This window comes from Aphanomyces astaci (assembly GCF_000520075.1).
Source record: "Aphanomyces astaci strain APO3 unplaced genomic scaffold supercont1.76, whole genome shotgun sequence".
NCBI classification, from domain to species: Eukaryota; Oomycota; class Saprolegniomycetes; order Saprolegniales; family Verrucalvaceae; genus Aphanomyces; species Aphanomyces astaci.
The window spans coordinates 54608-82280 of record NW_009798339.1 but is presented as its reverse complement, the minus strand read 5'-3'; the positions used below and the strand labels follow the sequence as shown (position 1 = coordinate 82280).

Below are 27673 nucleotides of genomic sequence, written 5' to 3'. Positions count from 1 at the left end.
ATATTTTTATCCAATCAAACGAGAGCATCTTTGGTCGCGTTCCCTGGGTGGTCATTGTGGAAAAAGCTCGCTGACCAGAAAAGCATCATGGCCGACGTGACCGACGTGCACGTGGAATTGGAAGAGAAGCTGACCGTGGAGGAAGCTCAAGCTGCCAGAGCGGCGCAAGAAGTGGTCGCGGCAACGAAGCCCTCCAAGAAGGCCGCTGCCGCGGCGCCCATCGTGTACGAATCGCGCCTCCACGAGGTGCGCGACTGGAAAAAGAGCGCGTTGTCGCTGGACGAACGCTTCGAGTTGTGCAAAAGTGTCGGCGAGGAATGCATCAAGGAAGAGGAACTTCGCGTTCTGTTGGAGAAGAAGGAGCATCCCATCTGCTACGACGGGTTTGAGCCCAGCGGACGCATGCACATTGCGCAAGGGGTGCTGCGCATGATCAACGTCAACAAGCTGACAAGTGCGGGGTGCATTTTCCGCTTTTGGGTGGCGGATTGGTTTGCCTTGCTCAACAACAAGATGGGCGGCGACCTCAAGAAGATCCGCAAGGTCGGGCAGTACATGATTGAGATCTGGAAAGCGGTCGGGATGAACATGGACAACGTGCAGTTTCTGTGGGCGTCCGACGAAATCAACTCGCACGCGGACGAGTACTGGACCCGCGTGATCGACGTCGCGCGCAAGTTCAACGTGGCGCGCATCCAGCGATGCTGCACGATCATGGGGCGCAAGGAAGCGGACGACATGAGCGCCGCGCAGATGATGTACCCGTGCATGCAGTGCGCAGACGTGTTCTTCCTCAAGGCGGACATCTGCCAGCTGGGTCTGGACCAGCGCAAGGTCAACATGCTGGCGCGCGAGTACTGTGACGAAGCCAAGATCAAGTTCAAGCCTGTGATCATCAGCCACCACATGCTTATGGGGTTGAAGCAAGGCCAGGAAAAAATGAGCAAGAGTGACCCCGACTCGGCTATCTTCATGGAGGACACGGCGTCCGACGTGAGCCGCAAGATCAAGAAGGCGTACTGCCCGCCCGCGCAAGTCGACGGCAACCCCATCATGGACTACATGAAGCACATCATCTTTCCCATGTTTCCCGACGGCGTAGTTGTCAAGCGAAAGGAAGACTATGGCGGCGACAAGTAAGTCGAATCCTGGGACAAGATAACAACTCTCACCGTATCTAGGACGTACGTCGAGTACGACGAGATGGTCGTGGACTACCTCTCCGAGGCCATCCACCCCGGCGACTTGAAGCCGGCGCTCACGGAATACCTCAACCAGTACGTCACCGTCATGCTGTTCTTGTCACCGTGACGATGTTGCTGTTGTTGTCACCGTCATGATGTTATTGTCACCGTGACGATGTTGCTGTTGTTGGCTGAATAGGATCTTGGAGCCCGTGCGCAAGCATTTTGAACAAGGTGAGGCCAAGAAACTGCTCGCGGAAATCAAAAAGTTCAAAGTCACGCGATAAGCACCCAAGAACGTTCCAAGAACGTTCCAAGCAACAATGGGCGGGTGTCGGTTTTGATTGGATAATATACATTGAGTTCATCCGACGTTGGTATAACACAGAAATCGTTGTTATAACAAACGCATTGATTTTATAACACAAAACATCGAAGTCTGGACATGAATATACATTGAGTTCATCGGACGTTGTTATAGCACAGAAATCGTTGTTATAACAAACACATTGATGTTATAACACAAAACACCGAAAGTACGTGATGATTGATTGATTGATCCTTGTTATGCTCCGAAATGCTCGCAACGAAGCGAGTACAGTGGATGCGACGGGTTGACGATTTGACTCGGATCATCAGACACGAGCCACAGCGTCAACGCATACCGCTGAGCCCGCTCGTTGTTTGGGTCGTTCGTGCAAGGAAGCACATCATGCACCACTTGATCGCTCCAGAACACGGCCAATGTGTCGGAGACGGGTTCTACGGCCAAGATGCCGCCGTCCTTGGTGTACACTTGAAGCTGTCCGCCGTGCGCAGGTTCCCAATGTGGGTTCAAGTAATACACCATTGTGACTTTGCGCTGGTCGGGCATCCCCGCAGTGTCGCAGTGCTTCGGATCTACAAGTAACATGAGAAAACGACAAGTGGGGATGTAGGACGTACAAGACGCGCCATCTCCGAGAGACACGGCCAACTTGGATGCATACGCCCGAGAACTGATTTGAAGCTCGGGGAAGAGCGTGTTGAGCATGTCGGGGGCTTGGAGCATGATGCTGCGCGTGTACTGTAGGATCGTAGGTGCAATGTCCCATTCGTGGCCGTCCAGCTCGGACGCAAACACGTTGTGCTTTGGAAACGAGTTGCCGTGTTCGTCGACCGACATGGACTGAAACATGTATCCGTCTTTGAACAAGCGCTCGGCCTCGCGGCGCATGGCAAGGGCCACGGCGTTGGATGCAAAGCCACGCAGGATGCAGAAACCGTCCGATTCGAGCCCGCGGCGCAGGGCCTCCCGCGTAGAAGAGGCAAACAGTGGAAGTAAGGCATCGGCATCTTCTTCGCTTCCTGACGAGGACAATGCGCGAGATCGAAGGACTGATGTTGAAGGCCGCAGACTTGCCGGGGCACGCCACCACCGCCGAGCCACGAGCATCATGTCTCAATAAAATGGCGCTCTTCGTCTATCCGGATAATGGACGCATGGACCATACATTCGGATACCCGACAGTTTCAATCTTCGACAACACGACGACGATGGCGGGGGTGGCCGCGACCGAAACTACGAACGTGTTTGTGTATGGCACCCTCAAACGAGGGTTCCCCAACTATGCGTTGTACCTTGGTCCAGCAGTCGACCTCAAGAAAGCCACGTTTCTGGGAGATGCCATCACGTGCACGCCGTATCCGCTTGTGGTGGGCGGCGATCGGTTCGTGCCATTCTTGCTGAGTGTACCCGGCGAAGGAGTTCCGATCGCAGGCGAGGTGTATGCTGTAGATGCGTCAACTTTGGAGGCGTTGGATATTCTCGAAGGCATCAGCTCTGGGTACTACAAGCGAGTGGCGATCCCCGTGCGCATTGGCAGCGACGTGGTGGATAATTGTGTTGTGTACATGCGGATCGTTGGGCAAGACGGCGACGATGATCCATTGCTGCAACTGGAGCGCGTACCCAGCTACACAAAGGACGCCGCGCAGCATTATTTGTCCCGCACCAAGTTACCCAACGTGGCTATCCTTGCGCTTATTCACGGCCTGGACGCACCAAGGCAGCTCCGCGTTCAAGCCAAACTAGAAGCTGGCGAGTCTCTGCCCGATGCCCTACGCACAAGTCTCTTGTAATCTTGGTTGTAAACTAAATGTACTGAAATTCGATGGACTGGACGACATGCTGTTGCTTGACCTGTGATCGTATCCCATTTTGGAGACGCTGTAGTTAGACGAACGGCGAATGCATATATATGTTTATGTACTCTTAGCTACGGCAAAGCCACGTCGCTCACCAGTCACCTGTTCGAATGACAATGCACGTGATGTCGTCGCGACTGCCGCGGGCGACGCTATCTTGAGCGATCGCTTCGCATGAACTCGCGCACCCGACGGTACCGTCGTGCGCTACTTGGTTGTCCAGCCAAGACGTTTCTGCAAGACGCAGCACGTCGCGGTCCGACATGACGTCCCACACACCGTCGGTCGCCAGCACGTACAAACTATCCCGACACAGCACGTCCTCGTTGATCTCGGGGTCGGCTACCACCCATCCTTCCATGCCGGGTACCTTCATGTCGAGGTCCCCGATGCTTCGAGACGGCGCCAAAACCCCCGCGACTCGGTCCATGATGACATACCCTCCTGCCCTGGCGATGCGCTGCTTTTCGAGGGGACAGCTCGCCTTGTGATCGGTGGACAGCGCCTTGTACTCGCGCCGGTGCTTCTTTAGTCGCTCCAGCGCAGAAATGCGGCAGTCCCCACAGTTGATGACAAACCTCGTGCGACTTCCGTCCTCCACGACCACCAGCGCCACAAAACAAGCGCCGCTGAAGTCGTTGGCGGCCGTGGCGAGCTCTCCAAACCGCCGCTCGAGCGTGGCGGTGGCATGACGAAGGCTCGCGGTCGTCAGATCTGGCTCCTCGTCGAGGATATCCACTAAATGCGTCTTCACGAACTCGGAGGCCAAGTCCCCGCCGTGGCCATCTATGACTGCAAACACGCTGAACCGAGATCCGCGGTAAATCACGGCGCGATCTTCGTTAGCATGGGTAGGACTCTTCCACGACACAAACGCACTGTGCAGCGGAACGAGATCCCCCTCGATGTGTATTGCTTGGTTATCCTCTTCATCGTCTTCATCGGCCAACGCATCCGCTTCGCCTTCGAGATCTACCGGTAGAGTACCCACGTCGTCGGCGACCTTTGTCTTCAAAGGATCAGACTTGATGGGGGTTGTGGTGGTCATTGTCAACGTGGGCAGCTGAACGTTGGATCGCAGGTATTCCATCTCCATTTGTTGCAGGTTAGCCGGAATGAAGGACACAAGTGCAGCTCACGATCTGGCAAATTGGTCAGCGCCACCGTCGTGTGGAAGGAACAGTTCTCAAGGTTGTAATGCTCATTCTTATTTTTCCATACTGAAAACAAGATTATCTATCTGCAATGTTACTGAATCAATTGAGACGACCAAACTATATGCACACATTTTCCTTATATTGTCATTGATTATGTCATTGTGTGGCTCGTCGTGGTATAAAACCCCTCCGGTTGTAACACCTGGTGTGGGTAAAGTCCACGACGCATGAATGCTGCAAATTAAGACGTCGTTTCGATTCTGCACATTTGAATAATTAGTAGAATGAATGCTCCGTCTATCTTGCTTGTCAATGTGTTCGTTCATGCGACAGGGTTGGATTGGTTGCTTTTCAACGAATCATCCATCCTTACAGCAAATAAAACGTTTTGATTCGTGCTAAAATAACCAATCAAAATAACAAATCGACGCGACCTCTATTTTTAGCTCGTGGACCCATCCCATTCCACTCCGCCATGACAATCACGACGCGGTCGAGGCGGGCGACGTCATTTACCAGTGGACACACACCTGCAGTCGTTGGACCAGGATCGTATGCACCAGAGAATCTCATTCAAGCGAATGTGCTTCCGAGGTGAGTACCCACACGATGACCAACATCAACAACTCATGTCGCGCTGCGAAGCTATTCTGCCTTTGCGAGCTCGAACAAGAGAAACTTGAACAAGAACACAGGGACTTCTGCAATCACTCCAGGTACACCAATCGATACGAATCGATGCCTCTCGTGTTGATGGTGTGGTGTTGTACAGGTCCTGGGGCCTACATCACGGAGGTCTCTCCTGGCAACAACCCCGGCACACCGAACGGCCAATCATCCAATGTGTTCGCGACCAAGGTAAGTTTTACCAACGTGGCCATTATACGCTGATACTCGGCTTCCGTGGACAAGGTGGCTCGGTTCGCACCACATGCACCAGGCTCCACCATCTACCTTGCATCTACTGTCCTCGACAACCCAGGGCCTGGAGCGTACTCGTGTCCCAGCGATCTCGAACACACCGACAAGATCACTGCCATGCGTCCGACGTCACATCAGTTCTCCAACCTGATCAAACAAGGCGTGCCCACCATTCCGCGAAAGGATCAGAGCTACGGATACAGCACCAACGGCGAAGGCGACCTCCACCGACACTCGGCCCCCGCTTCGACGTACTCGGGGCTGGGTCAAGACACCGTTGGACCAGCGTGCTACAATGTTCGAAGGGAACCGGGGGGTGACATCACGTCCACCGTCGCAAGCTTAAAGTCCACGACAAAGCGCGAGGTTTGGGACGAGTTGTCCCCTCGGCTGCACATTCCCGTACGTGTCTTCAGTATATACACGGTGTCACGTATGGGGAGTGTATGCATAGGGTCCCGGCCATTACAACCCCAAGGTTCACCCTGCGATCACGTTCGACAAGGCGGACAAACCCAGCGCCGTGTTTGCGTCCAAGGTGCCCATACTGCCTGAACCCCGGCGCATTCAACAGGACGACGAGAAAGCTCTCTTGTTGGCCCTGCATCAACAAACCCACGTACAAAAGCCCAAGTTTCGAGGGGTCAAGACGGAGCAGTTCGGGTCCACGTCCGGGCGCACAGATATCGCATCCAACATCTACACGCCGTACGTGACCCCCACGTGCAACGTGACCCCTGGCCCAGGCACGTACGTGGACAAGAAGAAGAACCGGTACACCATCGACCGCATGCACACCCGCCCGACCCTTCGAGACGACGGCGTGGGCTTCCAAGCCGTATCAGAGCGGCCTTGTTTAGCCAAAACGCGAGTCGCCAATCCGATGGTACATGAGCAACATACTAAAATCCCCAGCAAAACTACACATCTGTTTATATATCATAGGGGCCTGGAGCGTACACCCCGACAGGCCACGACCAGACACTGGAGAAGAAGGTCCGCCAACGCCAAGGGATTGGGCGGATGGGCCAATTCGGGTCAACGACGGAGCGGTTTCTGTGGAACATGACGCCGGAATCCATGGAGCCCGACGAGCAAACCCCCGGGCCAGGCACGTACGAGCAGCCCCTGCAGAACTCCGCCGCGCCCCCCCCAGCTAGAGGACGACGTCCTCGCGTGTACACATCGTCGGCGTTTCGCAGCACCACGGGAAGGTAATGTGATACACTGATGGGAATAACGCCAACACTAATATCACGTACGATAATGCTCGATTGTCATCCGCGTAGGTTCCCCAAGGGAAACAACAACCATGTGCCCGAGTTCCACATCGTCGGGGCGTGTTCCGCGCCTGCCGTCGGCGAGTACGACCTGATCAACCCCCCGCAGCACAAAGTAGCGACGAATCCGCACCTGAAGATTCCGTTTCTGTCGCAAGGCCACCGCAGCGAAGTCGGTCAAGACACCATGTACATGAAAGTGCCGGGTCCAGGCCAGTACGAGGTCACGTCGCCGCGGGACTTGGCCGTGGGAGCGCAGAGCCGCACTCGAACCAACGGCGTGCGCTCGACGTTGGCGTCCAAGCCTCGCTTCGACAAGAACCCTTCCAAGCCGCATCAACTGCTCGGTCCTGGTTCTTATGCAATTCCGTCGACCATAGGCACCAAGAGCTTCAACGTCACGATGAAACCGAAAATCACGTGATGCAATCCAATTGAAAATTCTCATATTGTCAATGAGGGAAAGGAGAAAAAGTAACATTAAGCTTACAGTGTAACCCCTAACCTGTATCAAGGACGTCGTCTCGATTCCAGCCTTGCGTTAAATCGTAGCTTAACGTTGGCAATCACGAGGACGTGGTACTGTCGTCATCGTCAGCGATCAGAATGCATTGGTGAGCATGTAGGTGGCGACTGATTGCGCGTTCGGCACAATGCCCTATACGTTGTGGGAGACATGTGTCCAACTCCCTGATACCACACCTCCGACGATATGCATCCTCGAGTATGCATGGTAATCATATCCATGTTCTTGGCTCGTGTTAGAACTACGCCTCTGTGTCTTGCACTGTATATGCGACGATTATATGTCGTTGCATTTAGACGGTGCATCGGCCGTCGAGGATGACTAATCCCATCTACCAAAGAATATGTACAGCTCCTATAGAATGTGTTACTATTCCGACGACTTGTGTTGGAATATATACACATCCTCGATGCGCCGCTACTTGCGTGTGCTGCCACGTGAGTTTGAAGGACATCGCATCCGGATAAAGTGTGTGCTATCCAGCTTGAAGCCGTGAAAGGTCACGATATCCGGATAAAATGTGTGCAAGGCGTGATCTTGACGCTCGACACCCCGATCCCGTTGCGCCACGGGGGTCCACTCGTTGCTTCGAGTCGGGATTGGTGCTTCCTTTCAAACTTTTGCGGTCGTCGGCCTGCACTGCAACTCGGCTGTCCGCCCCCGTCGAGTTACAGGGAGGCCGACGACGACAAAAGGGATTAACGGCGCAAGGGTAGACCCCTCCTATCCACTAGGGTAGACCCCTCCTATCCACTAGGGTAGGAGGGGTCTACCCTTGCGCCGTTCGAGCGCCTCGAGTGTCCATTTCAGGTTTATATATGCATGTGCAAAGTTCTCTTTCTACCTATAGTAATATCTCGTCCGAGATTATTTCTGGTACCTCCAAGGGGGGCTGGCTGCGAGATGCCACCCAACTCCATTACGTCGAGTATGCCCGACCAGCAACGTGCTGTCAGAACACCCCGAAACCCCCAATAACTGAAGCCTTGTGGTTTCTTGCATTAGGAATGGCATTACAAGGACATGGACAGACTACACTAGTACTAGTGTAGATCTACGTATGCAACGAGGCGTGAGACGTCGACCTACTTTTGCAACGTCGCCACGACTTGTCGGAGTTGGTCCAGCTGACGTAAGAATTCACTCTTGAAGATGTTCACTTCCGAGCGCAACTCGCCCCATTGCAACGACAGTCGGTCGATGGAAGCTTTCAATGTTGCCGAATCCTTCGAGCTCTGGGGCGGCAAGGACGAGCCCGCCGTTCGGACCTTTTGTTGGTCCAACAGCCGCTCAATCGCTTCGATCTGGCTGATGATGGAGTCGGTGTCGCGCTCAAAGTTGTCCCTGGAGAAGTCCTTTTTCTGGCGCATCATCTGGATTTGCATTTCGGCATTTGATCGCATCGCTGGGTTCGACGCCAATTGCTTCCTGAACATTTCAACGCGCTGTTTGTAGTTGCGTCGCTCGTTGCGGCTGTTAACTAACTGTGAATATGCCATGGCACATCGTGAGAAATCATCCTAGATGTGGGTAGAGTATGTAGCTACCAGTGTCTGACGGCGCGCTCGCAACTCGTCAACCACCGCCCATAGAGCTTCCGTAGGCGTGTCGATGGTGTAGACTGTGGATTCGGACGAGGTAGTCGACATGGATTCAAACTGGTAATGACGGATTGCAGAGTATGCCAGTAGTGCAGGATGGCTGTGGCATGCATGCCTCTGACCACTTTCATCCTCGAAAGCCACCTGTTTTTGCCAATCACTGCCAATTCACAAAATTTGTCAATATATTTACAAAATATTTCATATTTGACGAAATGGGATACTACTTGCAGTTGAGGACAGTTCGTCGAACGTGCTGGCGTACAAGTACTTCAAAGTAATTAAATCAAATAGTACGTCAATGCATAAAATAGAAAAAACAATTCGGATCATATATATAACTATTGTAAAGAGAAAAAATATTGAGATTTGAACCTTTTGGAGACGCATTGGTTTAAGGGAAATGTCTCGACATATCAAATCCTAGATGCTGATTGGCTGAGGATTCTACGAGACGACCACGGATTTCTCCAGCATCTCATTTTCGAAGAGGACAGCCGACGACAACATGAGCGACGAAGCCGAGTACTCAGTGGACACCCCGAGCGAAGAACTATGGAACGCCATCGACGAGCTGCGTCAGAAGCGCGATAAGCTGGTACGTCCTCTGCTTAGACCGCACTTCGGACCATACGACTTACCTTCGTCGATGTATATATATAGATGACGATCAGTCGAGCGGAAGAAATGGGCTTCAACCAACGCCAAGACATGTACAAACGTCAAGTGACAAACCCTGCCATGAAAGCAAACGCTGAAACCCAGTTGCGCATGATGCAACAACAACGTACCTTCGCCGAGCAGAACCTGCGACGCAACACGCAGAAGATTGACGTCCAAATCGACACGATCAATCGGCTGCTCGAAGAAAAGAAAGTCCGAGGTATTCTGACGAAGTTTACGCTGAAGTATAACCGTATGCATCTCGTGTGCTCTAGATCAACGCGAACTGGAAGTGGGCTTGACCGAAGTCAAGAGCGATGTCACAAATCTCAAGGTCGTGACAAGTGCGCTGACCGGTCAAATCAACGCGCTCAAGGCAGAGGCTCAAGAGCGCAAGAAAGAGTTTGATGCGAGCATTGCAGACGTCCGGAAGCAGGCCGCGTCGTCGGCAGAGTGGACCGAAGACGTGTACGCCAAGATCTACACGCTTCAAGCGCAATCCCAGGTGCTCATGGCCGAGTACGACGCCAAGCAAAAGGCACTGCGGGAGAAGCAGTACATTGACGAGAACCCGTCGTACTCGCTCGTGTACTCGACTGTGTTTTCCAAGATGAACGAGATCTTCATTGCGTCCAAGGCTATCGCAAGCGGCATGGTGACACGGGAAGCGTACTCGGACGGCGAAAAGATGGCGAGCTATATGACGCTGATCGGCGAACAAATTCCGTTTCCACCGGCGCAGATGGTCATGCAGTGCCTGACCAACAAGGTGGAAGGCATCGCCGCCAAGCGCGAAGAGGACCGCGTCAATAACATCTCGTCGAATGCAAACAGCTTTTCTGAAATGGACGAGGTATATGTCCCACAGGGGGGGTTCCCCTATGTAGTTCAGTCTGTGACACTGTACATTGTAGATCTGCGACTGGATTGCACGTGGGTTGGTGTTTGCCTTTGAAGAACAAATTCAGGCCATGACGGCCAAGGGGGTCGCCGCGTTCAGCGAATGCTTGGTGCGCGGCGTGATGGAGTTCCTGAGCACGCCCGCCGCCGAGCGTGACATCGGGTTGCCGCATCCTTCGTCCGCCGACAGTCCCCTCGACCCAGGCGCGCTGCTCGTCTCCCAAGTGCTCGTATTTCTCTGTCGCAGCGACTACCACAAGATCGAAAACGCAGTTGAAAGAGTGTCGTCGGGGTGCTTTTCCTTTTTCGAATTCAGCTTCCTTGCGGCGTTCAGCCAGCGAAGCGGCACGGCCACGACCCTGGAGCGCTCCAAGACCCCCGTGACCATCGACACCCGCCTCCCGGGCGTCGAGTGGACGGACGTTGGCATCTTCCACCTGTCCGGCCTTCGCACAGCCACGGGGATGACGTGGTACGGCGACGATGCGCGGCCAGACCTGTACGGGTACCGCCTCGGGGGACTGCGCGATGCCGCCCAACTGCAGTACGTCGAGTACCCGACGCGCGCTCCTAGCAAAGTGCTGCCGCTGACTGACGACCAGTTGGACCGTAACCCCGAAGCGCATCGAAAGTTCTGGGAAGGCCGTTAAGCTTATGCGAAAAGTGGTGTAAAGTGTGATGACGTTATATAAACAATCCCGTGCTGGATGCTTATGCTATGCTTGATGAAATGGACAAGCGCGTAATTTCGTGGCATGATTAGTGGATATGGAGTAGGCTGGCTCTGTATTGTGACGAGTCCAAGTTGCCGTTTTGAGTTTGTTTGGAGGATAATGTAATGCAGTCTGAACGCAATGGTTGGTTGTCATCGACCGGAGGTGGTGGCGGCAACTTGAGTGACGACTGCTGCATCCTGAAGCATGCGTCGCAGAACGTTGACGAGGTTTTGAATGCGGTCGTCCACCGACTGAATTGACGCCAATAAATATGCGACGAGACCGCTAGACGTGGCACTGTCGACAAACTCAACGGGGTTGCGCACTCGGTCTGTGCCATCGTTACGATTCCATCGTCACCATTGTCACGTACCGTATTGACCCATGACGACCATGAATCGTAGCCCCCACACGAAGATGGTGTCCCTGTCTGCAGTCGCCGGGAATGCGTGGGCGGCTGCCAGTTGAAGCAGAGACAGCACGCACGGACCAATCACTTGTTTGGACACCATCAGGTGCTCCAAATTGGATGCTACCATACGAACGCTTTGAGCCACCCATTTATTCCGAGGTATCTGTATGCACCGTGCTGAGACGCCGTGACCAAGTTCTGCAGCGCCAACACTTGCACGGCGTGGTGGTCTTCGTGGTCGAGAAGGAGCAGTGTCACACAATTGAGCACCATCGTCGAGAGCTCGTCCACTTGGTTCAGTCGCGTGTAATTGGTCGTAAACGCCACGTAGATGAGCTCGAGAATGGACACGCGAAGCGCGGGGGCCCCGCGATGTTTGGCCAGGCTGGACAAGATGTGTTCGATGCCGCTTCGATTCACTTGGTCCCGCGCCACGGCTACAACTCGTGTCTCATCCCGTAGGTTGTAGCAACGATGAGAACAACGCACCGTCCCGCGTCGCCAAGTTCCGCAGCAACCGAATACCCCACAAGACAATGTCTGGGTTGTTGGCGTACGTTTCAATCACGGGAGTCACTTTGGCCAGCCCGAACGTCGTGTAGCACGACGGCAGCGGCGTCTGCTCGGGGGCCTTTGGGTCTGCCCTCCAATCGACGGCCATTCACAACATTAAATACAAGGACAAACACAAACATACCCGCGGGGATGGACAGCAACGAGACGATGCCGAGGAGGCTTCTCGCCATGACCTCGGTCGGGCGGCGGGAGGGTGGGGAGGATTGCACGAGGAGGAACAGCGCCGTGTCCAACACTATGCAGTCTCGATCTAGGAATAACTGCCGGCAGTTGTACTTGGCCAGCACAAACAGCACACAGCACAAGTCTTCGACTACGGACGGTGTCGGCATCGGCTACAGTTAACATTGCACTTACTCGATGATGATGCGACGTGGAACGTTTCAAAGTACCTCGGCGGTCCTCGCGCGAACAAACAACTCGATCAAGTACTCGTGGTGGTCGCTGCTGAATTTGGCCGTGTGTTTGATTTGAGTGGCGGAGCGCGGGTCCGACCCCGTCGGCAACAACATGGCACGCAATGCCCCCACACAGACGCTACCTCGACCATAACGATGCGCTTCTGTGGAACGAGATCGATTGTCATCAACGTGCGTGTGAAACTACCTGACGAACGCAAGGTTGTCGCGGAATCGTCTCGCGGCAGCTTGGACGTTCTCAACAAACTTGTGCTGCATGCATTGGTCGATGGCCGATGCTAATGGCATGCATGACGACTATAGCGTGAACAATCAAAGTACGTTGAGCCAGGCAGATTTGGCGGACGGTGTTGATCGCATGGTCCTAAAGACATAATTAATTAGCACATGTTTCGGTGACGATGGAAAATTGGAATTGTAACATTACTTGAAGGATGGCGCAAAGAGGAAAACGCTCGATCGCGTCTTTCAGCGCTGGAAAAATGTTCTGATTCACGAGGCGCCACGACATGGTGTTGCTTTCACTCGTGTCTACGTTATCCTGTAAGGAATAAACGTTTCTGATTCTGCATGCTAAGGATCCATTGAGTCTGAGTCTGATTCGCCAAAAACGTACCAGCAGTCAAGCAGCACGCCATGTACGCGCCCCACACTTGGACGTCTTCGTCGTTGGGACATTGCACCATCGCGTCCACGACCCCCAGCTTATCGTTGTACTCTGCCGTGTGCTCGTCCTACGTATTCGCAGTAGGTACTGAGCATGAACGTGACAGATCAGAATCAGAATGACGTGAAATCAGTACTTTGACACGATGCATCTGGGCCACACACTCAATTTGGCGGTCCAGCAAGTCCTTGGCCGCGTCCGCCTGTGCAATCGTGTAACGATATCGAGACAACGACTCCTCCAACTGTGCATGCAGTTCATTGCCTAATACCCCGTTCAATCAATGCAACGACGTGTTAGATGTACTGATGGCGCGTTGAGCCCGCACGTTGTCGTCCAGCTGCTTGAGGGTCCGCTTTGTCAACACCAAGTGGCTACGGCGATCATCCTGCAGCCGACTTTTCTCGCGAAAAGCCTACAGCCACCGGATCGATCGATAGCCAATGTCATCAAAACGACAGTAACTACCATCCACTCTTCGTGTTGCTGGCTCCAGACATCTTGGACATCCATTTCTGCGGCGTGGGCTGCCAGTTGCAACCGGCATGTTTCTTCCTCCAAACGCTCGTGGGCGCGTTGCTAGACATAGCTCGTCGTGGGAACCACATGACCACATGGTCAACCGAGCTCTTACGGATTCTTGTTCGCTGGTTTCGAGGGCGGCGACTTGTTGCCGCAGGGGGTCCACAATCGTGTCGACGACCAGCGCCCACGATGCAAACTCAAACGGCGCCCGCTGCGACTATTCACACATTGCACCATCGTCAAATGTCATAGCCGTGTTCAATCCACCCTCACAAAGCTACCCCATCGAGGAGCCCAAAGTCGGCGTCGGCGTCAATGAGCAGCCGAAGCATGTCTGGGAATCCTTGCTTGCACGCGACATGCAGCGCCGTGGAACCCACCTGGACGCCCACATTTGTCAAACGTCTAGAGGTCATGGCAGACCTTGTTTTGCGCGTTCACGTTGACCCCGTGCTCGAGCAAGACACTCGCCATGGCGGGGTTGTTCTTCTGGACAGCGACGTGCAACCCCGTGGCCTGCATGGCTGCCGCTAGCCGTGAATCCATGTCCACGCTGTGTCCGTGCCGAGCTAGAAACACTTCGAGGCCTGCCACGTCGTTCTTGGTGATGAACGACCAGTACGACTTGATGAGTTGGCCGGTATTCAGTCTCGTGGGTTGGTCCTTCGTTCCACCCGTAGAAGCTTTTTTATTGGCATTATGGACCTTCATGAGGCACTTTGAACATACGCCTCGTCGTCGTCGAGGGCATGTAACCGACAATGTTTTGAAACCGATATTGTTGTATGTATTGCCGTTACACATTGGCGTCGTCTGTGGCCATGACCAACAAGCCACGACGATGGATGACTTTACAACGTATCTGCAACACCTCCAAGACACCCGCCTAGCCGACGACCCCTTTGAAGTCACCCTCGACCACTTTACATTTTGATAACCCAAATACCTGTCGACGATTGTATTGCACGACCTCCACGGCACGCTAGTGCCTGACACCACGACATTGGTACTACGCATACACGTAAACGTTTGATGTACGTGCACGAGGTAGGACAACTACCACAGCTGGTGGGATACCAACACCTCGGACACCGCCGCCGCCAACATTGTCCAAGCCGCGCAAGTGCTGGCGGAAGCGTTGTTCGCGTCGTCGGCCGCCATGCCCGGTTCGGAACTCCTCGCATCCATCGCTGTCAACGCCACACTCGCCAGCTCGTTGTGGACGTGCATCAGTAGTCCCAGCGGTGGCGACCATGAACGAGTACCTATCGTTTACGCAATATTACGCCGGCGTCGTCCCCGTCGTTTGTCGAGCCTGTGACACTGTACTCGGACAACCGAATGCCGACGATCCGGCTCATCAAGTTGTACGTTGTCGCCGATTTGGCCGACACCAAGAGGGATGACGCGTTCAAAGTCAACTTGTATCCAAACGCGTGCGAGACGTTCACTAGGACGTTCCAGGTGTCGGCACTGTGAGACGTGGACCTGCAAGCCAAACCAACAAAGACTGCACCGATAACGTGTGTGTGTACCCCGGCGTGTTCACGGCGCGCCATGCCACTTTCACGACGCGCTGTCGCCCGGCCTCAAGCGCGAACCGGCGGTCAGCTTGTACGAAGTCCTGGACTAGAGCATGCAGCTATGGACGGAACCGAAGCGGATCATGCTCGGCACGTTTGTCTACCCCGATCCGGACACCACCATCGGGTATGTCATGATTGGCGTCGGCGTCTTGTCCGCGGCCGTGGGGTACGTGCTGGTCGCTTCGTCGCACATTTCCGCAAGCAAATCAATATATCTCTATTTCAACGTCTACTGTATATCTTCCTTGCATTGGCATTATGTAGTTCAATTTACTACTTCATCTTTACGGCAATAACTTCCATCTTTAATTCACTCCATTTCCGGTGGAGGTAGGTCCTGGGTCCGCCCCAGTGTGTCAAAGCAGCATTTTTGAAGACGTTGGCGGGCGTGTTTCACTACAAAGGAGGTGGCACTTTATCGCCCCACATATCCGGCTCAGTGTCGTACAACGGCCTCAGTCCCCGCGACATTCACGTCGAAGACATTGCGACGTTTGTCGGCCAAACCGACGAGCACATTCCGACGCTCACCGTGTTGGAAACGTTCGAGTTCACAGACGCGTGCCGTGGGCCTTCCAACAGCACCGAATGGCAGCGGTCGACGCCGGCGATGGTGCACGCGTTGGGGCTGGCCACATGTGCCCACACTCGCATGGGCAACGCGATGATCCGCGGCATCAGCGGGGAGCAACGCCGACGGGTATCTGTCGGTCAAATGATGACTGGGCAAACGACCCTGCTTCTCTTGGACGAGTTCACGACAGGGGATGGACACAACTGTGGCACTCAATTTGACGACCAAGCTGTGGGGCATGTGCACGAGGCGCCAGTACACGCTCTTGTGCTCGCTGTTGCAGCCCCCGCCCGGAGTGTTTGCCCTGTTCGACAACATCCTGCTATTGAACGAAGGCCCCGTGTGCTACTTTGGACCGCGGTGGCCTGCGTGCCGTACTTTCACTCGATCGGGTACATTCGTCCGGACCGGGTGGACGCCGTCGAATTCAACCAACAAGTGTCGACCGTCTTGGGCAAATTGACGCGGGATCCGACCTTCCCCGGTGCGGTGCCCGGCTCCCCCCTCGATTTTCAGACGGCATTTCAAACGTCCCCTTTTGCGTCGGCGCTGGTGTTGCCAACACGCATAGCAACGGCAAAACGTCGCCAACGTCAACCGATCGTTGCTCAAGGTTTGCGCTTGTGCTCCAACTCCAAGTCAAGTAGGTACAACGGGACAACCGATTCAATGAAGTTCGCGTGGGGCAAAGTGCAGTGTTTGGGCTGATCATCGGGTCGCTATTCTGGTAAATGGACCCCAGCCCGGCGTCCGTCGTGTCCAAAGCCGGACAGTTCTTCCTCACCATTCTCTTTACGTCCATGAGCGATGTGGACTCTCAAATGGGCCTGATGTTAATCGCGTGATCGCTGTCATCACAGGTTGGTCCCCCTAAACCTCATTTTGAGACGACTTCAAACGTAATGCATTCCCCTTGCCCCCGAATAACTACAACCCCCCCTCCCCTCTCGTGTTCAAGGCAGCTTCAAAGTTCGTGTGTGGTCTAGGTCTACCCGTGGTCGATGCGGAGCGCCTCGTGTTCGGATATACGCCGCGCTGTCATACTCGCTGGCAGTCGGAATTGTCGAGCTGCCGTACATGGCGTTCAATACGACCGTGTTTGACCTGCTCTTTCTACCACTTCGTGGGGCTTTACCCGACCCCCAACACCCTTGGCTGGTTCTTCGGGCTGTTTTTCGGCTACAGTTTGTGCCAGTTCGTCGCGACCATGCTGCCCGACGTACGTACCGTGACAGTGGTGTCGGATGCCCTGAACTCTGTATTTTCCATCTTTTCGGGCTTCATTGTCCACCGCGAAAAGATACCCGCCGCGTGGGTCGCCTTGTGCTGGCTCAGCCCCTTGTACTAAATGATGGAGGGGGTACAGTTCCTCCGAAATGACACCAACGTGACACTAGGCTCGGCATCCACGGGCGCGTTGGCCCCCAACCCGGTAACCGTCAGTCAGAACGCCGACTCGGTCTTTGACGGGTCCAACTTGTACGATACCAAGACATCATCGCGCTCTTGACGTGGATTGTGCTCCTTCGTGTGGGCAACATGTTATCGCAAGCCTATATTTCCCACGTAACGCGATGATACCCGACAACACAATAAGCTACGTCCAGGACGATGACACTCTACTTCAAGTTACATATATGATTGAGAAAATCATATGTGAGCATCTAAATGTGTTGGATGCGCGCGGGTGTTATAGTTGCCGAGGTGCCTTCATGCTATCGCTCGATCTCTCACACTTTGTGTCGGGTTCAAGTGTCACATGTGACCAAAATAGAATAGACCAGTACCAAAAAAACATGCATGCATTTGATCGTGGGTGGGATTGAAACCGCTGGTTTTGATTGCATATGTTAGCCATGGCAGCGGGAACGCAATCCAAGTACGCAGCGTTCCTTGAGACTCTCAAGACACAAGGCGCGACCGGCCCACCGACCGAGATATGCGTGTCTGGACTGACATGGCGCAAGGCGACAAGCGGCGGCCGGGAGTTTGTCCTGTTTGACGTCACGGCGCGCCTCAAAGTCGGGAGCATGACGCTCGTGCTCGGCCCCCCCGGGTGTGGCAAGACGAGTCTCCTCAAAGCCATCGCGGGGGTGTTTCCTACGGCACCCTTACACGTGTCTGGAAGTGTTGCGTACAACGGCATCCCCACTGCTCGCTTGCCGTCAGGGGAGCTACGACATCTCGTGACGTTTGCCGGACAAAAGGACGAGCACATCCCAACCCTCACCGTCCATGAAACCCTCAAGTTTGCGCACGCCTGTCGATCATACGATGGATCGACGTTGAACACGGCGGACGGTACCGACGCCATCATCGATATGCTAGGCCTGACAGGGTGCCAGCACACCCTCGTGGGCGATGATCTTGTTCGGGGGGTGAGCGGAGGGCAGCGGCGGCGAGTCACGCTGGGCGAAATGCTCACCGGACGAAGCCCCGTGCTGAATTCACGACGGGGTTGGACACGACGGTGGCCACCGACATCACGCAAAAGCTCAGGGACATGTGCACGGCGCTGCAGTATACGGCCGTGGCGGCGTTGTTACAGCCCCCTCCTGAAGTGTTTGCCCTGTTTGACAACGTGCTCATCCTCACGGAAGGTCACCTCGCGTACTTTGGTCCGGCGACATACGCCGTCGACTTCTTCAAGTCGCTTGGGTTCCAACGCCCCCCAAACACCGATGACGCCGACTTTCTCCAGGAAGTGACGTCAATGCACGGCTGGGCCTTCAAAGACCCGAATATGTTGAGAGTGCCAGGTAACTCCAACAAACCATTCAACATGTAACTACTGTACTTGTGCTGTTTGGACGGTTCTTAGCGACGGCAATCGAGTTTCATCAAGCGTTCAAAGAATCGTCGTGCGTTACCAAGCTGCATTTTCCCCGACCAGTGGAGGCCGTCGTGGCGGACGGCCATGGGCTTAAGGTCGCCCCGTCCTCCGACGAGCAGCCCCCGCCCCCTTCAACTCCCCCTTCTGGAGCTCCACAATCATGTCGACACCGACGTTCATCGTTCCAAATCGTGCGCCGCGTGTTCCAACGACAGTTCAAACTCGTATCCCGCGACACAAAGTTCAACATGATCCGGTTTGGCCAAAGCATCGTAATGGGGAGTGCGATTGGGTCGCTGTTCGGCAAGCTCGGGTATGACCCGCCCAACGTGCCGTCCAAGATCGGGCTCATGTTTCTCACGCTTCTCTTTACATCGGTGACCACCCTCGCCAACATTGCCTACACCATCCAGGTATGTAGACGACCGCCCCCCCCAAAGCCCCCTCTATTTCGACCCACGTTTGTAGCTTCGAGGGGTGTTTCAGAAGCAAGCCTTGTTCCAACTGTACCCCGCGTGGGCATATGCTGCGGCTGAAAGCGTGATCGAAATGCTCTGCACGGCGTTCCAGGTGTTCTTGTTCACTGTGACAACGTACTGGATGTGCGAATTCTCACCCACCAACCACGGCGACCAGTACGGTGTCTACTACGCCATCATCTTTCTCAACAGCGCGTGCGTCACGCAAGTGTTCAAGTGTATCGCCGCGTTTGCCCCGTCCGCCGTGTCCGGACTCATCCTCGGGGCCGCTGTGTGCTTCATTCTAATCATCTTTTCCGGCTTTGCGATCCCGGGACCGTCCGTGCCTAGCTACTTTGTGTGGCTGTTCAACATCAACCCTGGCAGCTGGGCATTCTGGGCCGTCATGCTCAATGAATACCAGTCGTCTTTGCCGGAATACGACACCATGCACATCAAGCTACCCCTTCGCATGGGCGACTACTACGTCCAACTATATGGAATTCCGGTAGAGTCCAAGTACGTTGGCTGGGCCATTCTATACCTTGGGGGGGTTTACATTGGCTTGGCGGGGCTCACAGCCATCGGATACCGGTTTGTACGATATCGCAAACAATATGTGTCCAAAGCACGAAGGCAAGTCGACTTGGTGTCCTCGGCAGTCGCCACCAAGAACGCGTCGTCGACGACAGCTTCGTTTGTTCCTGTGACGCTGACATTTCAGGACTTGCACTACAGCATCCCCGTACGAACTAGTCGACGTACCATCCTAACAACCATCTCCTAATGACTGGTTGTTGCGATAGAAACCAAAGAAATGGGGGGGTTGGAGGGGGGGTAAACAAGTTGGCGGCAGCATGGATTTACTCTGTGGTATTTTATGGATTTACTCTGTGGTATTCACGGACAGTTTGTACCGGGCACGATGACGGCGCTTATGGGGACAAGTGGGGCGGGGAAAAGCACGTTGCTGGACGTGCTGGCCGGCCGGAAAAATTCTGGCAAAATCAAAGGTATCCCCCCCCGATCATTCATATTGACCATGACGACTGGATTTGCGATTTGGTAGGATTGATGGACATGAACGGAAATGCACTGATGCGGTCGGTGCAAAAGCAGTTTGGTTACGTGGAGCAATTCGACTTGCACTGCTTGACGGCAACGGTGCAAGAAGCGCTCGAGTTCAGTGCGTCCTTGCGACTTCCGGCATCCGAAGACGTAACGCGCATTATCCAGGCCACGCTCGACATTTTGGAGCTACATGGCGACCGCGGCAAGCGCATCTCGGACTTGTCTAACGAACAGTTCAAGCGCGTGACCATCGGCGTCGAGTTGGTCGCCAACCCGTCCATCCTGTTTCTGTCCGTAGGCCTACACACACATTCATCTTTGTGACACTGTTGCTTGTTGTAGGGATGAACCCACAAGCGGATTAGACGTCCACGCTGCCAAGGTCGTGCTGGACGCCATCTTGCGCATCGCCCGGTCCGGCCGCACGGTGATTTGCACAATCCACCAGCCGAGCTTTGTGCTGTTTGCCATGTTTGACGCTCTGGTGTTGCTTCGTACGGGCGCCAACATGGTGTACGTTGGCCCCTTGAACGGTGGCAATGCGATCGTCGAGTACTTTGAGGCCATTCCGGGCATCCGGAAGTGCCGCGACCGCGAAAACCCTGCTTCGTACATGCTCGACGTGATGGCCGCCAACCCGCGGACCGACTTTTCGTCCATTTACAAGGCGTCCGCTCTGTATACCGACAACGAACGAACGATCGCCGCCGCGTCCGCTCCAACGCAACTTCGAATGCCAACGCGACGTCGACAAAGCAACTACGCGACGCAGCTGTACTACCTCGGGCTCCGCACGACTCGAAAGTACTGGCGGACGCGCGAGTATAGCCTCGGACGAGTGCTCATTACGGTGTTCGTGGCCGGCATCTTTGGAGTACTCTACCGACGCGGCGACGGGCTCCAGTACACGACCCAGCTCCAGTCGCAAGCGTTGCTTGTGTTTGTCGGGCCGCTGTTCATGGGCATCATCTCTGTCATCACTGGTACTGCTTGTGAACTCGTTCACGAGTCGTTTGGTCGTGGATTCGTATCGATGCTTGGTTTTATTGTTGTCGTACATCTCGAAATCCATGAAAGTGTATATGAGTTGAGTGAATGAATCGCTAGGGCTGCCGGTGGTGGATGCCGAACGCATGGTGTTCTTCCGAGAGCGCGCCTCGGGCATGTACGCGACATTGCCGTACGCGATTGTGTTTGCACTGGTCGAAGTGCCGTACGTGGTGATGAATTCGCTCGTGTTTTCGGGGCTCTTTTACATTCTCGTGGGTCTCAGAGCGACCGCGGACGCGTTCGCGTGGTTCTGCGGCTACTACTTTTTGTACAATCTGTTTGCCACGTACTTGGGGCAGTTGCTTGTGGTGATATTACCCGACCTGCGCACCGCTGTGATGGCCACGGGCGGGCTGAACTCACTCATGTCGTTGTTTGCGGGGTTCTTCATCCACAAGGACAACATCCCCGCGGCGTGGAGCTTCATGTACTGGATGTCTCCGCTGCATTATGTGCTCGAAGGCATGATGTGCACCCAATATGCAGACAACCATGCGTCCATCGCCCTCAGCTCGAAAGGTACCATTCTGTCACGGGAGAACACGACCGTGTCGGCATACGTGTTTGAAATGTTTGGCGGCGGCCTTTCCGCAGACAACAACGTGCCCAACGTCGGCTTTCTCGGGCTGTGTATTGCCGTCGTCAAAATCGGCACCTTCCTCGCCATGAAGTTCGTGTCGTTCGTGACGCGATAAGCTACCGCCACCATGCAATTTTCATCGACCCATGATTTTCTATGGTTACATCCCTACTAGTATGGCGTGAGTTGCCAGCAACCTAAACACCCTTTGAAGAAGCAAACGTCGAGTTGACTAGGTGACTTTGGTGGCAACAACAACGGGCGCAGTGTTGGAAGTACAAGGCCACTATTTTTCAAAAGATGAAAGGCACGAGTGTACTTCCAATTTTGGTGTGCGACGGACACCGCTGGCAACCAGAGGCAAGCCGTGGCAAACGAATCCCACATCCTCATGTACATACATCCTAGCCATGATGACTACCGGCCAGTGTCATGAATGCGAGCCATGGAGGGCTGCGTTCGCATCTTCCTAACGGCACTGCCGAATGTCGCACGTGTTGATGTACTTTCACACTTTCGAAATGTCTCTGGATGAAATGAAACCGTATCATCCAGTTATCCGGATGCTTGCGTGAGCAGATTCCATTTTTTGTCCATCGGTAGTCGAGTGCGTCGGCGCGCGGCAGGCACTTCATCACCATGGCTGACTCGGACAACGAAAGCTACGACTCGTCGTCACCGCGGAGCTCGTCTTATGGTATGTGGCATCTCATTCCATCATGGTTTTTGCCGCAATGCTTTGACAACGTCATGGCGGACGTCCATGTGTAGACGACTGGACCAAGGAACCGCTTGTTGGGGAAAAGTTGTGTGTGTACTTGTTGCACTGGGACAAAGCAACGCAAGACCTCCCAGATATCTTTGACACGACGCTTATCAAGCCCAAGGACCCCACGACGATCTACCGCTGCGTGTCGGAGTGCGTGATTCATTACCATAGTACGACGTTGACACGAGCGCAGTTCGAGCTCGAGTATGGCATGCCGCCTCGTTCCCGCGACGAAGAAATCATGCGGTTACGACACGCCATGCTGGCACAGTATCTGACCGAAGTGGAAATGGACCGCAAGAAGTGACGACATCCCACAATGGAACCATCATCTTGACGTATTCTGTGGTAGGAGGCATGCATTGAACCAAGACGACATGCACGAAGTCGATGAGACGGCGGCGCTCCGAACGGCCGACATGAGTCCACTGGATCGACTCAAATACGTGACATCGTTGTGGCCGACGAACATGCCCAACTTTCCCGACACGGAGGACAGCCTCAATTACTATGGCTTTCAAGTTGGGATTTACATCGACACCAACGACGAGACCAAGGACGAGACGAGCGCCGCCAGTACACACAACCAAGACGAAACCACCAAGGCCGCCGACCCGAACGAGAACGACCACGACACCATCGACACACCCCTCGACGACGCCCACCAGCCAGAAGCCAACTCCAGCAAACAACCGCTCATGAAAGCAGCCCCGGCGGCGCCCGTCAAAGAGGAGAACTGGGTCCAGTGTGACAAGTGCCAAAAGTGGAGAAAGCTGCCAGGTACATATATATATTATATATATATATATACTTCCATTTCGACACGCTGTACCTAGTACTTACTAGCTCAAGTACAGTAAGTACATAGTACTTACTACCCATGATGACTCACTCGATTTTTTGTACTTTGGCAGACTCTGTGGATGTGTCGGCACTGCCCACGACGTGGTACTGCCGAATGAACAAGTGGAGTCGGAAATTCAACGTACGTACCAGACTGGCCGGTCTCTGTGACACTGTATCCTAGTGTGTCGATACCATTGCAGCTACTCTAAATCTCTTTGTGCTAGAAATGTTCGGCGGTGGAAGAGACGACAACGGCACCCGCGGCGTCGCACGGAGGATCGGACATGCACAGCATTCGCGAGCGCAAGTTTGTGCATCAGTTTGCGCAGCGGTTGAAGCGCATGGAGAAGGCGCTGGGGGAGCTCAAGTACGCCGACATGAAGGAGGACCTGGGCGAGCGGCAGCATGTGTCGTGCGTCGAGTGCGGCAAGAAGCGCCCGCTCTTGGGTGGCATGGACCCGATCAAAGTTCCCCAGGTAACGACCACCTCGCGGCGATGTGGTGTGGGACGTCGATTGGTTATATGTCGTAGCCGTTTGTGTGTTGGATGAATCGGTGGGATGAGATCCACGCGAGCTGTTCCGCCCCGCAAGGCGTGCTGTTTGAGCGCGGGACGACAGACACACCCGCGGCGACTGCTGCCGCCGCCGCCTCTGGGGGAGCAGCAGCTGTCGACAAGAAGTCCCTCAAACAGCCCAGACGAACTAGCCATGCCCGTTCCAACCATCGAAGCACCAAACCAAAGAAGAAGGCGGCGACGGCAGAGCCCCTGGACGTGGCCGCGCCGCCACCTCCGCTGTATTCATCGACTTCTGAAGAAGAAATAGCACCCAAGAAGCCCCGTCGAGACGACATGGCGTCCACAACAAGAAAGAAGTAGGAAACCCATGGATCGTGGCTAAATTTATATAATTGCTGCAAAAGATCTCCTATGTACTTGGGGTCTCGTTGTGGATTCAACCAAATAGTAACTGGAAAAGTCGACAGACACCATCCTGATATGCTAGTTTTCTACAGAATGTACTTGGTCAAGTCGGTTTGCTTGAGTATGTCCTTGAGATGCGCTTGGACGTAGCTCTTGTCAATGACCACATCCGTGCCCGCGAGCGCTGGCGCGTGGAACGACATGTGCTCGGTGATCTTGCTCACGACCGTGGCCAGCCGCCGCGCGCCAATGTTGTCCGTCTGGCTGTTGACCTTGGCGGATACGTGCGCGATCTCGTGGACGGCGTCGGGGGTAAACGTCACCGCCACCCGCTCCGTATCCATGAGGGCGCGGACTTGGTCGAGGAGATTGAACTGCAATGTGCAAATATGTGCAATGTGGATGGTTCATCATCGAGTCATACACTCCAAGAAAGGACAACAATGCATACCTGGGTCTCGGTGAGAATCCGCTCAAAGTCTTGAGCTGTCAGCGGAGTCAAGTTGACGCGAATGGGCAGTCGACCTTGGAGCTCGGGCATCAAGTCGGATGGGCTGACGTTATGAAACGCTCCTACAAAACCATAAACAATGACTAGACAAAGCGATGGACGATCGGCGTACCGCTGGCGATGAAGAGGATGTGGTCCGTGTAGACGACGCCATGGCTACATATACAAGCGTAATGTACGTCAAGTTTTGGGGGTTAAGCGTTTGTTGGCAGGTACCGGGTGGTCACGGCGCAGCCTTCGGTGAGAGCTAGCAACTCCTTTTGGACCCCTTCGCCCTTGCGGAAGCTGCTCGTGTGGCTATGCCGTTCGCTAGCAAGTTTGTCGATCTCGTCCAGGAAGATGATGCCGTTGCTCTGGACGTTCTCCAAGGCGCGGCGTACAATGTCTTGCTCGACGACGAACGACGCCGCTTCTTCGGCCTGGAGTTTCGGCAGCGCTTCCTTGACGGTTAGCGTCTGATGCGAGTTAGCAGTGGACGACCCCTTCGAGTTGGTCGACTTGGATCCGTTCAGTTTGCCCAGCATCTCCGACACTTGCCGCATCGCTTGATCCAGTTCCGGCGGCATGTCCATCTACCATAGCCTCAAACGTGAGCTACAAGCTGCTGCTTCGAGGTTGTAGTAGTAGCTATCCCATGATATATCATTACGTCACTCATCATGCGAGATTTCTGCGACGACGACTGCACGGGCTTTAGCTTGACAGTTACGAGCTTGTCGTCGGCGGCGCCAGATGCAATGTCCTCGCGAAGACGGCGCCGCAACGCCTCGGACACGAGCTCGGTGCGCACGGTCAAGGCGGCCACAAGGCGGTCGATGGCGCGGTCCCGCGCTGCCGTGGCATTCTTCTTCAGGACTGCGGTGCGCTCCATCTCCACGGCCACTTCCACGAGGTCCTTCACCATGGACTCGGCATTCGCGCCAAAGACGCCGATTTCTGTGAACTTGGTCGCTTCCACTTTGATGAACGGCGACGCTGTCAACGTTGCCAACCGCCGCGCAATCTCCGTTTTGCCCGACCCCGTGGGTCCGCTCATGAGAATATTCATGGGCGAAATCTCTGCCCGAATCGGTCCTTCGATTTGACGGCGCCGCCAGCGGTTGCGCAGCGCCACGGCCACCGCCTTCTTCGCATCCGTCTGTCCAATGATATGTTGGTCCAATTGGTACACCACTTGCTCCGGGGTCAACTCCATGGATGAAGCATTAACCGTGGCAGGAGCGTCCGTGACGATCGTGAAGCCTGACAGGCCTCGGCACGACGCACGCGATAAGCCAACGCGGTTGCCATGGACTGCGCGAAGGCGAAGACCGAACATCGTCCTGTGCATTTCAAAATCGACCTCAAATGATGGAAAAAAAATACTGGAATTTGATTGGATAAAAATACTGCTGAATGATTGATTGATTCGCTACTTTATATCCAATCACATGATTTCATTCGATTCGACCCGCCAAATTTCATTTGGAATCGCCGCCGACACCGCTGAACCGCCATGCATGAGAGTAAGCAGAAGCTGGTCCAAATCCTCATGGTAAGGGATCTCATCAGGGTCGAAGCCACAGGGACGCTTAGACGGGATGACATAGGTGAATGGAGCGTTGATCGACACGGAATTCAAGTCCACGTGCGAGGAATTGTTTGACCAAGGTGAGGTGGTGGGTTCATGCGAGGTCCTGATGAGGATGCTGTTTGTAGAGTTTTCCCAGCATGACCTAGACGAGCTGCGAGAATCCATCGCGAAGGAGCTCCGAAGTTATTCCTTGGACATCAAGCAAACCATGTACGACAACGGACACATGTATATTGGCGTTGTCAACTTGGTACGTACACACATACCTATCCGCCCTTTCATCAAGTGACGCTATCTTTGCATAGAGTAACGACAGTTTGGCTGCGATGAGTTCCAACTTCAAGCCATGGTAGCGGCGTCACCTCCATTTTTCGCCTAACGCTTCATGCACAGGGAAATTGTGTTCTTTCGCAAGGCGATTGTACACATCGTCGAAAAGTACGTCCTGCATTGTCCGCATGCTCGACATTCCTCAATCCATCGGTGTGCTAGTGAGGACGGAGAAATTGATCGCTTGGAGTTGTCCAATTTGCGCGACGGAACCAACAAAGTGTCCGAAGTCCGCGCGTTGGTCGACCAATTGCTCCAGCAAAAGTGGTTGGCTTTCAGTATTTTCAACGACGATCAGATCACCCTCGGCATCCGTGCCTTCTTGGAGCTTAGCGTGTTCATCCGTGGCCTTGGGGTGCTGGAATGCATGATTTGCCACGCCGATGTGTTGCAGGTACGATCAATTTCTCCCATGATGTGCCGCTGACCATAAGGACAGTGTGTGCGGTGCAAGACGCGCGACTGCCCCACCCGAGTCCATGAATCCTGCCTTCAAGAGCATCAGAAGGGTGGTCGGGCCTACCACTGCGCAACATGCCGCAAGCCGCTGCGATGAAGCACAGCATGTGATTGATGGGAGTGGCAGGATTTCTGAATGGGAGAGAGATACCTCGTTAAGTGCGCTTTTATATAATTATTGCCTTCAAATACTAAATTCAAGTGAACATTTGATATGCTGCGTGGTGTTATTAAAATAATAGACGAATAATGTCTTCAACATGGGTTGTGTCGTGTTAAGTACTATTTTAAATAATGGTGCCGTGCAATACAACGATGAAGCTTTAATTGAGTTTTCAATTAAAGCTCCAGTATTATATTGTTGGATTATTTGC

General features: G+C 54.2%; 15 protein-coding genes across 22 annotated transcripts in view; 9 read left to right on the top strand and 6 right to left on the bottom strand.

Annotated features, from left to right (window-relative positions):
- The first annotated feature begins 64 nt into the window (after window positions 1-64).
- H257_15828 (tyrosine-tRNA ligase) lies at window positions 65-1595 on the top strand. The gene is made up of 3 exons (XM_009844063.1): window positions 65-1136; window positions 1182-1277; window positions 1384-1595. The coding sequence occupies exons 1-3, from the start codon at window positions 88-90 to the stop codon at window positions 1469-1471; spliced, it is 1233 nt and encodes a 410-aa protein (XP_009842365.1). The 5' UTR covers window positions 65-87; the 3' UTR covers window positions 1472-1595.
- A 126-nt stretch (window positions 1596-1721) lies between these two features.
- Window positions 1722-3347, bottom strand: H257_15826 (hypothetical protein). Its single transcript, XM_009844061.1, has 2 exons — window positions 2130-3347; window positions 1722-2084 (listed from the first exon to the last, which is right to left on the bottom strand). Exons 1-2 carry the CDS (start codon window positions 2620-2622, stop codon window positions 1750-1752), a joined length of 828 nt encoding a protein of 275 aa, XP_009842363.1. The 5' UTR covers window positions 2623-3347; the 3' UTR covers window positions 1722-1749.
- On the top strand, window positions 2705-3347 carry H257_15827 (hypothetical protein). The gene has a single exon (XM_009844062.1). It carries the CDS (start codon window positions 2721-2723, stop codon window positions 3303-3305), a length of 585 nt encoding a protein of 194 aa, XP_009842364.1. The 5' UTR covers window positions 2705-2720; the 3' UTR covers window positions 3306-3347.
- On the bottom strand, window positions 3324-4556 carry H257_15825. 2 transcript variants are annotated; one of them, XM_009844060.1, is made up of 2 exons: window positions 3742-4556; window positions 3324-3673 (listed from the first exon to the last, which is right to left on the bottom strand). In XM_009844060.1, exons 1-2 carry the CDS (start codon window positions 4465-4467, stop codon window positions 3524-3526), a joined length of 876 nt encoding a protein of 291 aa, XP_009842362.1. In that variant the 5' UTR covers window positions 4468-4556; the 3' UTR covers window positions 3324-3523. The 2 variants fall into 2 exon arrangements, with proteins under 2 accessions (XP_009842362.1, XP_009842361.1); XM_009844059.1 differs by having other exon boundaries at window positions 3324-4556.
- Window positions 4557-4991: 435 nt separating this feature from the next.
- H257_15824 (hypothetical protein) lies at window positions 4992-7262 on the top strand. Its single transcript, XM_009844058.1, has 7 exons — window positions 4992-5122; window positions 5174-5244; window positions 5301-5386; window positions 5441-5851; window positions 5904-6335; window positions 6395-6663; window positions 6739-7262. Exons 1-7 carry the CDS (start codon window positions 5004-5006, stop codon window positions 7151-7153), a joined length of 1803 nt encoding a protein of 600 aa, XP_009842360.1. The 5' UTR covers window positions 4992-5003; the 3' UTR covers window positions 7154-7262.
- A 964-nt stretch (window positions 7263-8226) lies between these two features.
- Window positions 8227-8969, bottom strand: H257_15823 (hypothetical protein). The gene is made up of 2 exons (XM_009844057.1): window positions 8803-8969; window positions 8227-8739 (listed from the first exon to the last, which is right to left on the bottom strand). Exons 1-2 carry the CDS (start codon window positions 8902-8904, stop codon window positions 8341-8343), a joined length of 501 nt encoding a protein of 166 aa, XP_009842359.1. The 5' UTR covers window positions 8905-8969; the 3' UTR covers window positions 8227-8340.
- A 378-nt stretch (window positions 8970-9347) lies between these two features.
- Window positions 9348-11218, top strand: H257_15822 (hypothetical protein). Its single transcript, XM_009844056.1, has 4 exons — window positions 9348-9454; window positions 9520-9739; window positions 9795-10372; window positions 10434-11218. The coding sequence occupies exons 1-4, from the start codon at window positions 9365-9367 to the stop codon at window positions 11067-11069; spliced, it is 1524 nt and encodes a 507-aa protein (XP_009842358.1). The 5' UTR covers window positions 9348-9364; the 3' UTR covers window positions 11070-11218.
- Window positions 11104-12266, bottom strand: H257_15821 (hypothetical protein). Its single transcript, XM_009844055.1, has 4 exons — window positions 12037-12266; window positions 11721-11984; window positions 11509-11667; window positions 11104-11466 (listed from the first exon to the last, which is right to left on the bottom strand). Exons 1-4 carry the CDS (start codon window positions 12206-12208, stop codon window positions 11285-11287), a joined length of 777 nt encoding a protein of 258 aa, XP_009842357.1. The 5' UTR covers window positions 12209-12266; the 3' UTR covers window positions 11104-11284.
- A 1719-nt stretch (window positions 12267-13985) lies between these two features.
- H257_15820 (hypothetical protein) lies at window positions 13986-14479 on the bottom strand. The gene is made up of 2 exons (XM_009844054.1): window positions 14158-14479; window positions 13986-14114 (listed from the first exon to the last, which is right to left on the bottom strand). The coding sequence occupies exons 1-2, from the start codon at window positions 14443-14445 to the stop codon at window positions 14004-14006; spliced, it is 399 nt and encodes a 132-aa protein (XP_009842356.1). The 5' UTR covers window positions 14446-14479; the 3' UTR covers window positions 13986-14003.
- Window positions 14480-14575: 96 nt separating this feature from the next.
- On the top strand, window positions 14576-15213 carry H257_15819 (hypothetical protein; the record flags this gene model as incomplete). The annotated part of the gene is made up of 3 exons (XM_009844053.1): window positions 14576-14641; window positions 14786-14995; window positions 15049-15213. 3 exons carry the CDS (start codon window positions 14576-14578, stop codon window positions 15211-15213), a joined length of 441 nt encoding a protein of 146 aa, XP_009842355.1.
- Window positions 15214-15370: 157 nt separating this feature from the next.
- On the top strand, window positions 15371-17666 carry H257_15818 (hypothetical protein; the record flags this gene model as incomplete). Its single annotated transcript, XM_009844052.1, has 4 exons — window positions 15371-15496; window positions 15655-16754; window positions 16881-17113; window positions 17292-17666. 2 exons carry the CDS (start codon window positions 15371-15373, stop codon window positions 16600-16602), a joined length of 1074 nt encoding a protein of 357 aa, XP_009842354.1. The 3' UTR covers window positions 16603-16754; window positions 16881-17113; window positions 17292-17666.
- Window positions 17667-17750: 84 nt separating this feature from the next.
- On the top strand, window positions 17751-22001 carry H257_15817 (hypothetical protein; the record flags this gene model as incomplete). The annotated part of the gene is made up of 8 exons (XM_009844051.1): window positions 17751-18272; window positions 18329-18653; window positions 18716-19140; window positions 19196-19930; window positions 20042-20198; window positions 20255-20546; window positions 20599-21239; window positions 21364-22001. The coding sequence occupies 8 exons, from the start codon at window positions 17751-17753 to the stop codon at window positions 21999-22001; spliced, it is 3735 nt and encodes a 1244-aa protein (XP_009842353.1).
- A 480-nt stretch (window positions 22002-22481) lies between these two features.
- On the top strand, window positions 22482-24888 carry H257_15816 (hypothetical protein). Of its 3 annotated transcripts, XM_009844048.1 has the most exons (6): window positions 22482-22583; window positions 22658-22958; window positions 23008-23435; window positions 23570-23640; window positions 23726-23977; window positions 24034-24888. In XM_009844048.1, the coding sequence occupies exons 1-6, from the start codon at window positions 22526-22528 to the stop codon at window positions 24379-24381; spliced, it is 1458 nt and encodes a 485-aa protein (XP_009842350.1). In that variant the 5' UTR covers window positions 22482-22525; the 3' UTR covers window positions 24382-24888. The 3 variants fall into 3 exon arrangements, with proteins under 3 accessions (XP_009842350.1, XP_009842352.1, XP_009842351.1); XM_009844050.1 differs by having other exon boundaries at window positions 23726-24888; XM_009844049.1 differs by having other exon boundaries at window positions 22658-23435.
- H257_15815 lies at window positions 24380-26260 on the bottom strand. Of its 2 annotated transcripts, XM_009844046.1 has the most exons (5): window positions 25587-26260; window positions 25154-25509; window positions 25050-25093; window positions 24878-24999; window positions 24380-24800 (listed from the first exon to the last, which is right to left on the bottom strand). In XM_009844046.1, exons 1-5 carry the CDS (start codon window positions 26253-26255, stop codon window positions 24513-24515), a joined length of 1479 nt encoding a protein of 492 aa, XP_009842348.1. In that variant the 5' UTR covers window positions 26256-26260; the 3' UTR covers window positions 24380-24512. The 2 variants fall into 2 exon arrangements, with proteins under 2 accessions (XP_009842348.1, XP_009842349.1); XM_009844047.1 differs by having other exon boundaries at window positions 24380-24999.
- Window positions 26261-26409: 149 nt separating this feature from the next.
- The window catches only part of H257_15814 (hypothetical protein), a 1799-nt gene continuing 535 nt past the window's right edge, over window positions 26410-27673 (top strand). The window contains exons 1-7 of one of the 4 annotated variants that reach the window (XM_009844045.1): window positions 26410-26471; window positions 26527-26587; window positions 26636-26760; window positions 26816-26859; window positions 26904-26948; window positions 27003-27234; window positions 27280-27501. In XM_009844045.1, the coding sequence (XP_009842347.1) occupies window positions 26433-26471; window positions 26527-26587; window positions 26636-26760; window positions 26816-26859; window positions 26904-26948; window positions 27003-27234; window positions 27280-27396 (663 nt within the window). In that variant the 5' untranslated portion in view covers window positions 26410-26432 and the 3' untranslated portion in view covers window positions 27397-27501. Of the gene's footprint in view, window positions 26472-26526; window positions 26588-26635; window positions 26761-26815; window positions 26860-26903; window positions 27502-27673 lie in introns of those variants that run through there. The other 3 variants (XM_009844044.1, XM_009844042.1, XM_009844043.1) reach the window with 3 other exon arrangements.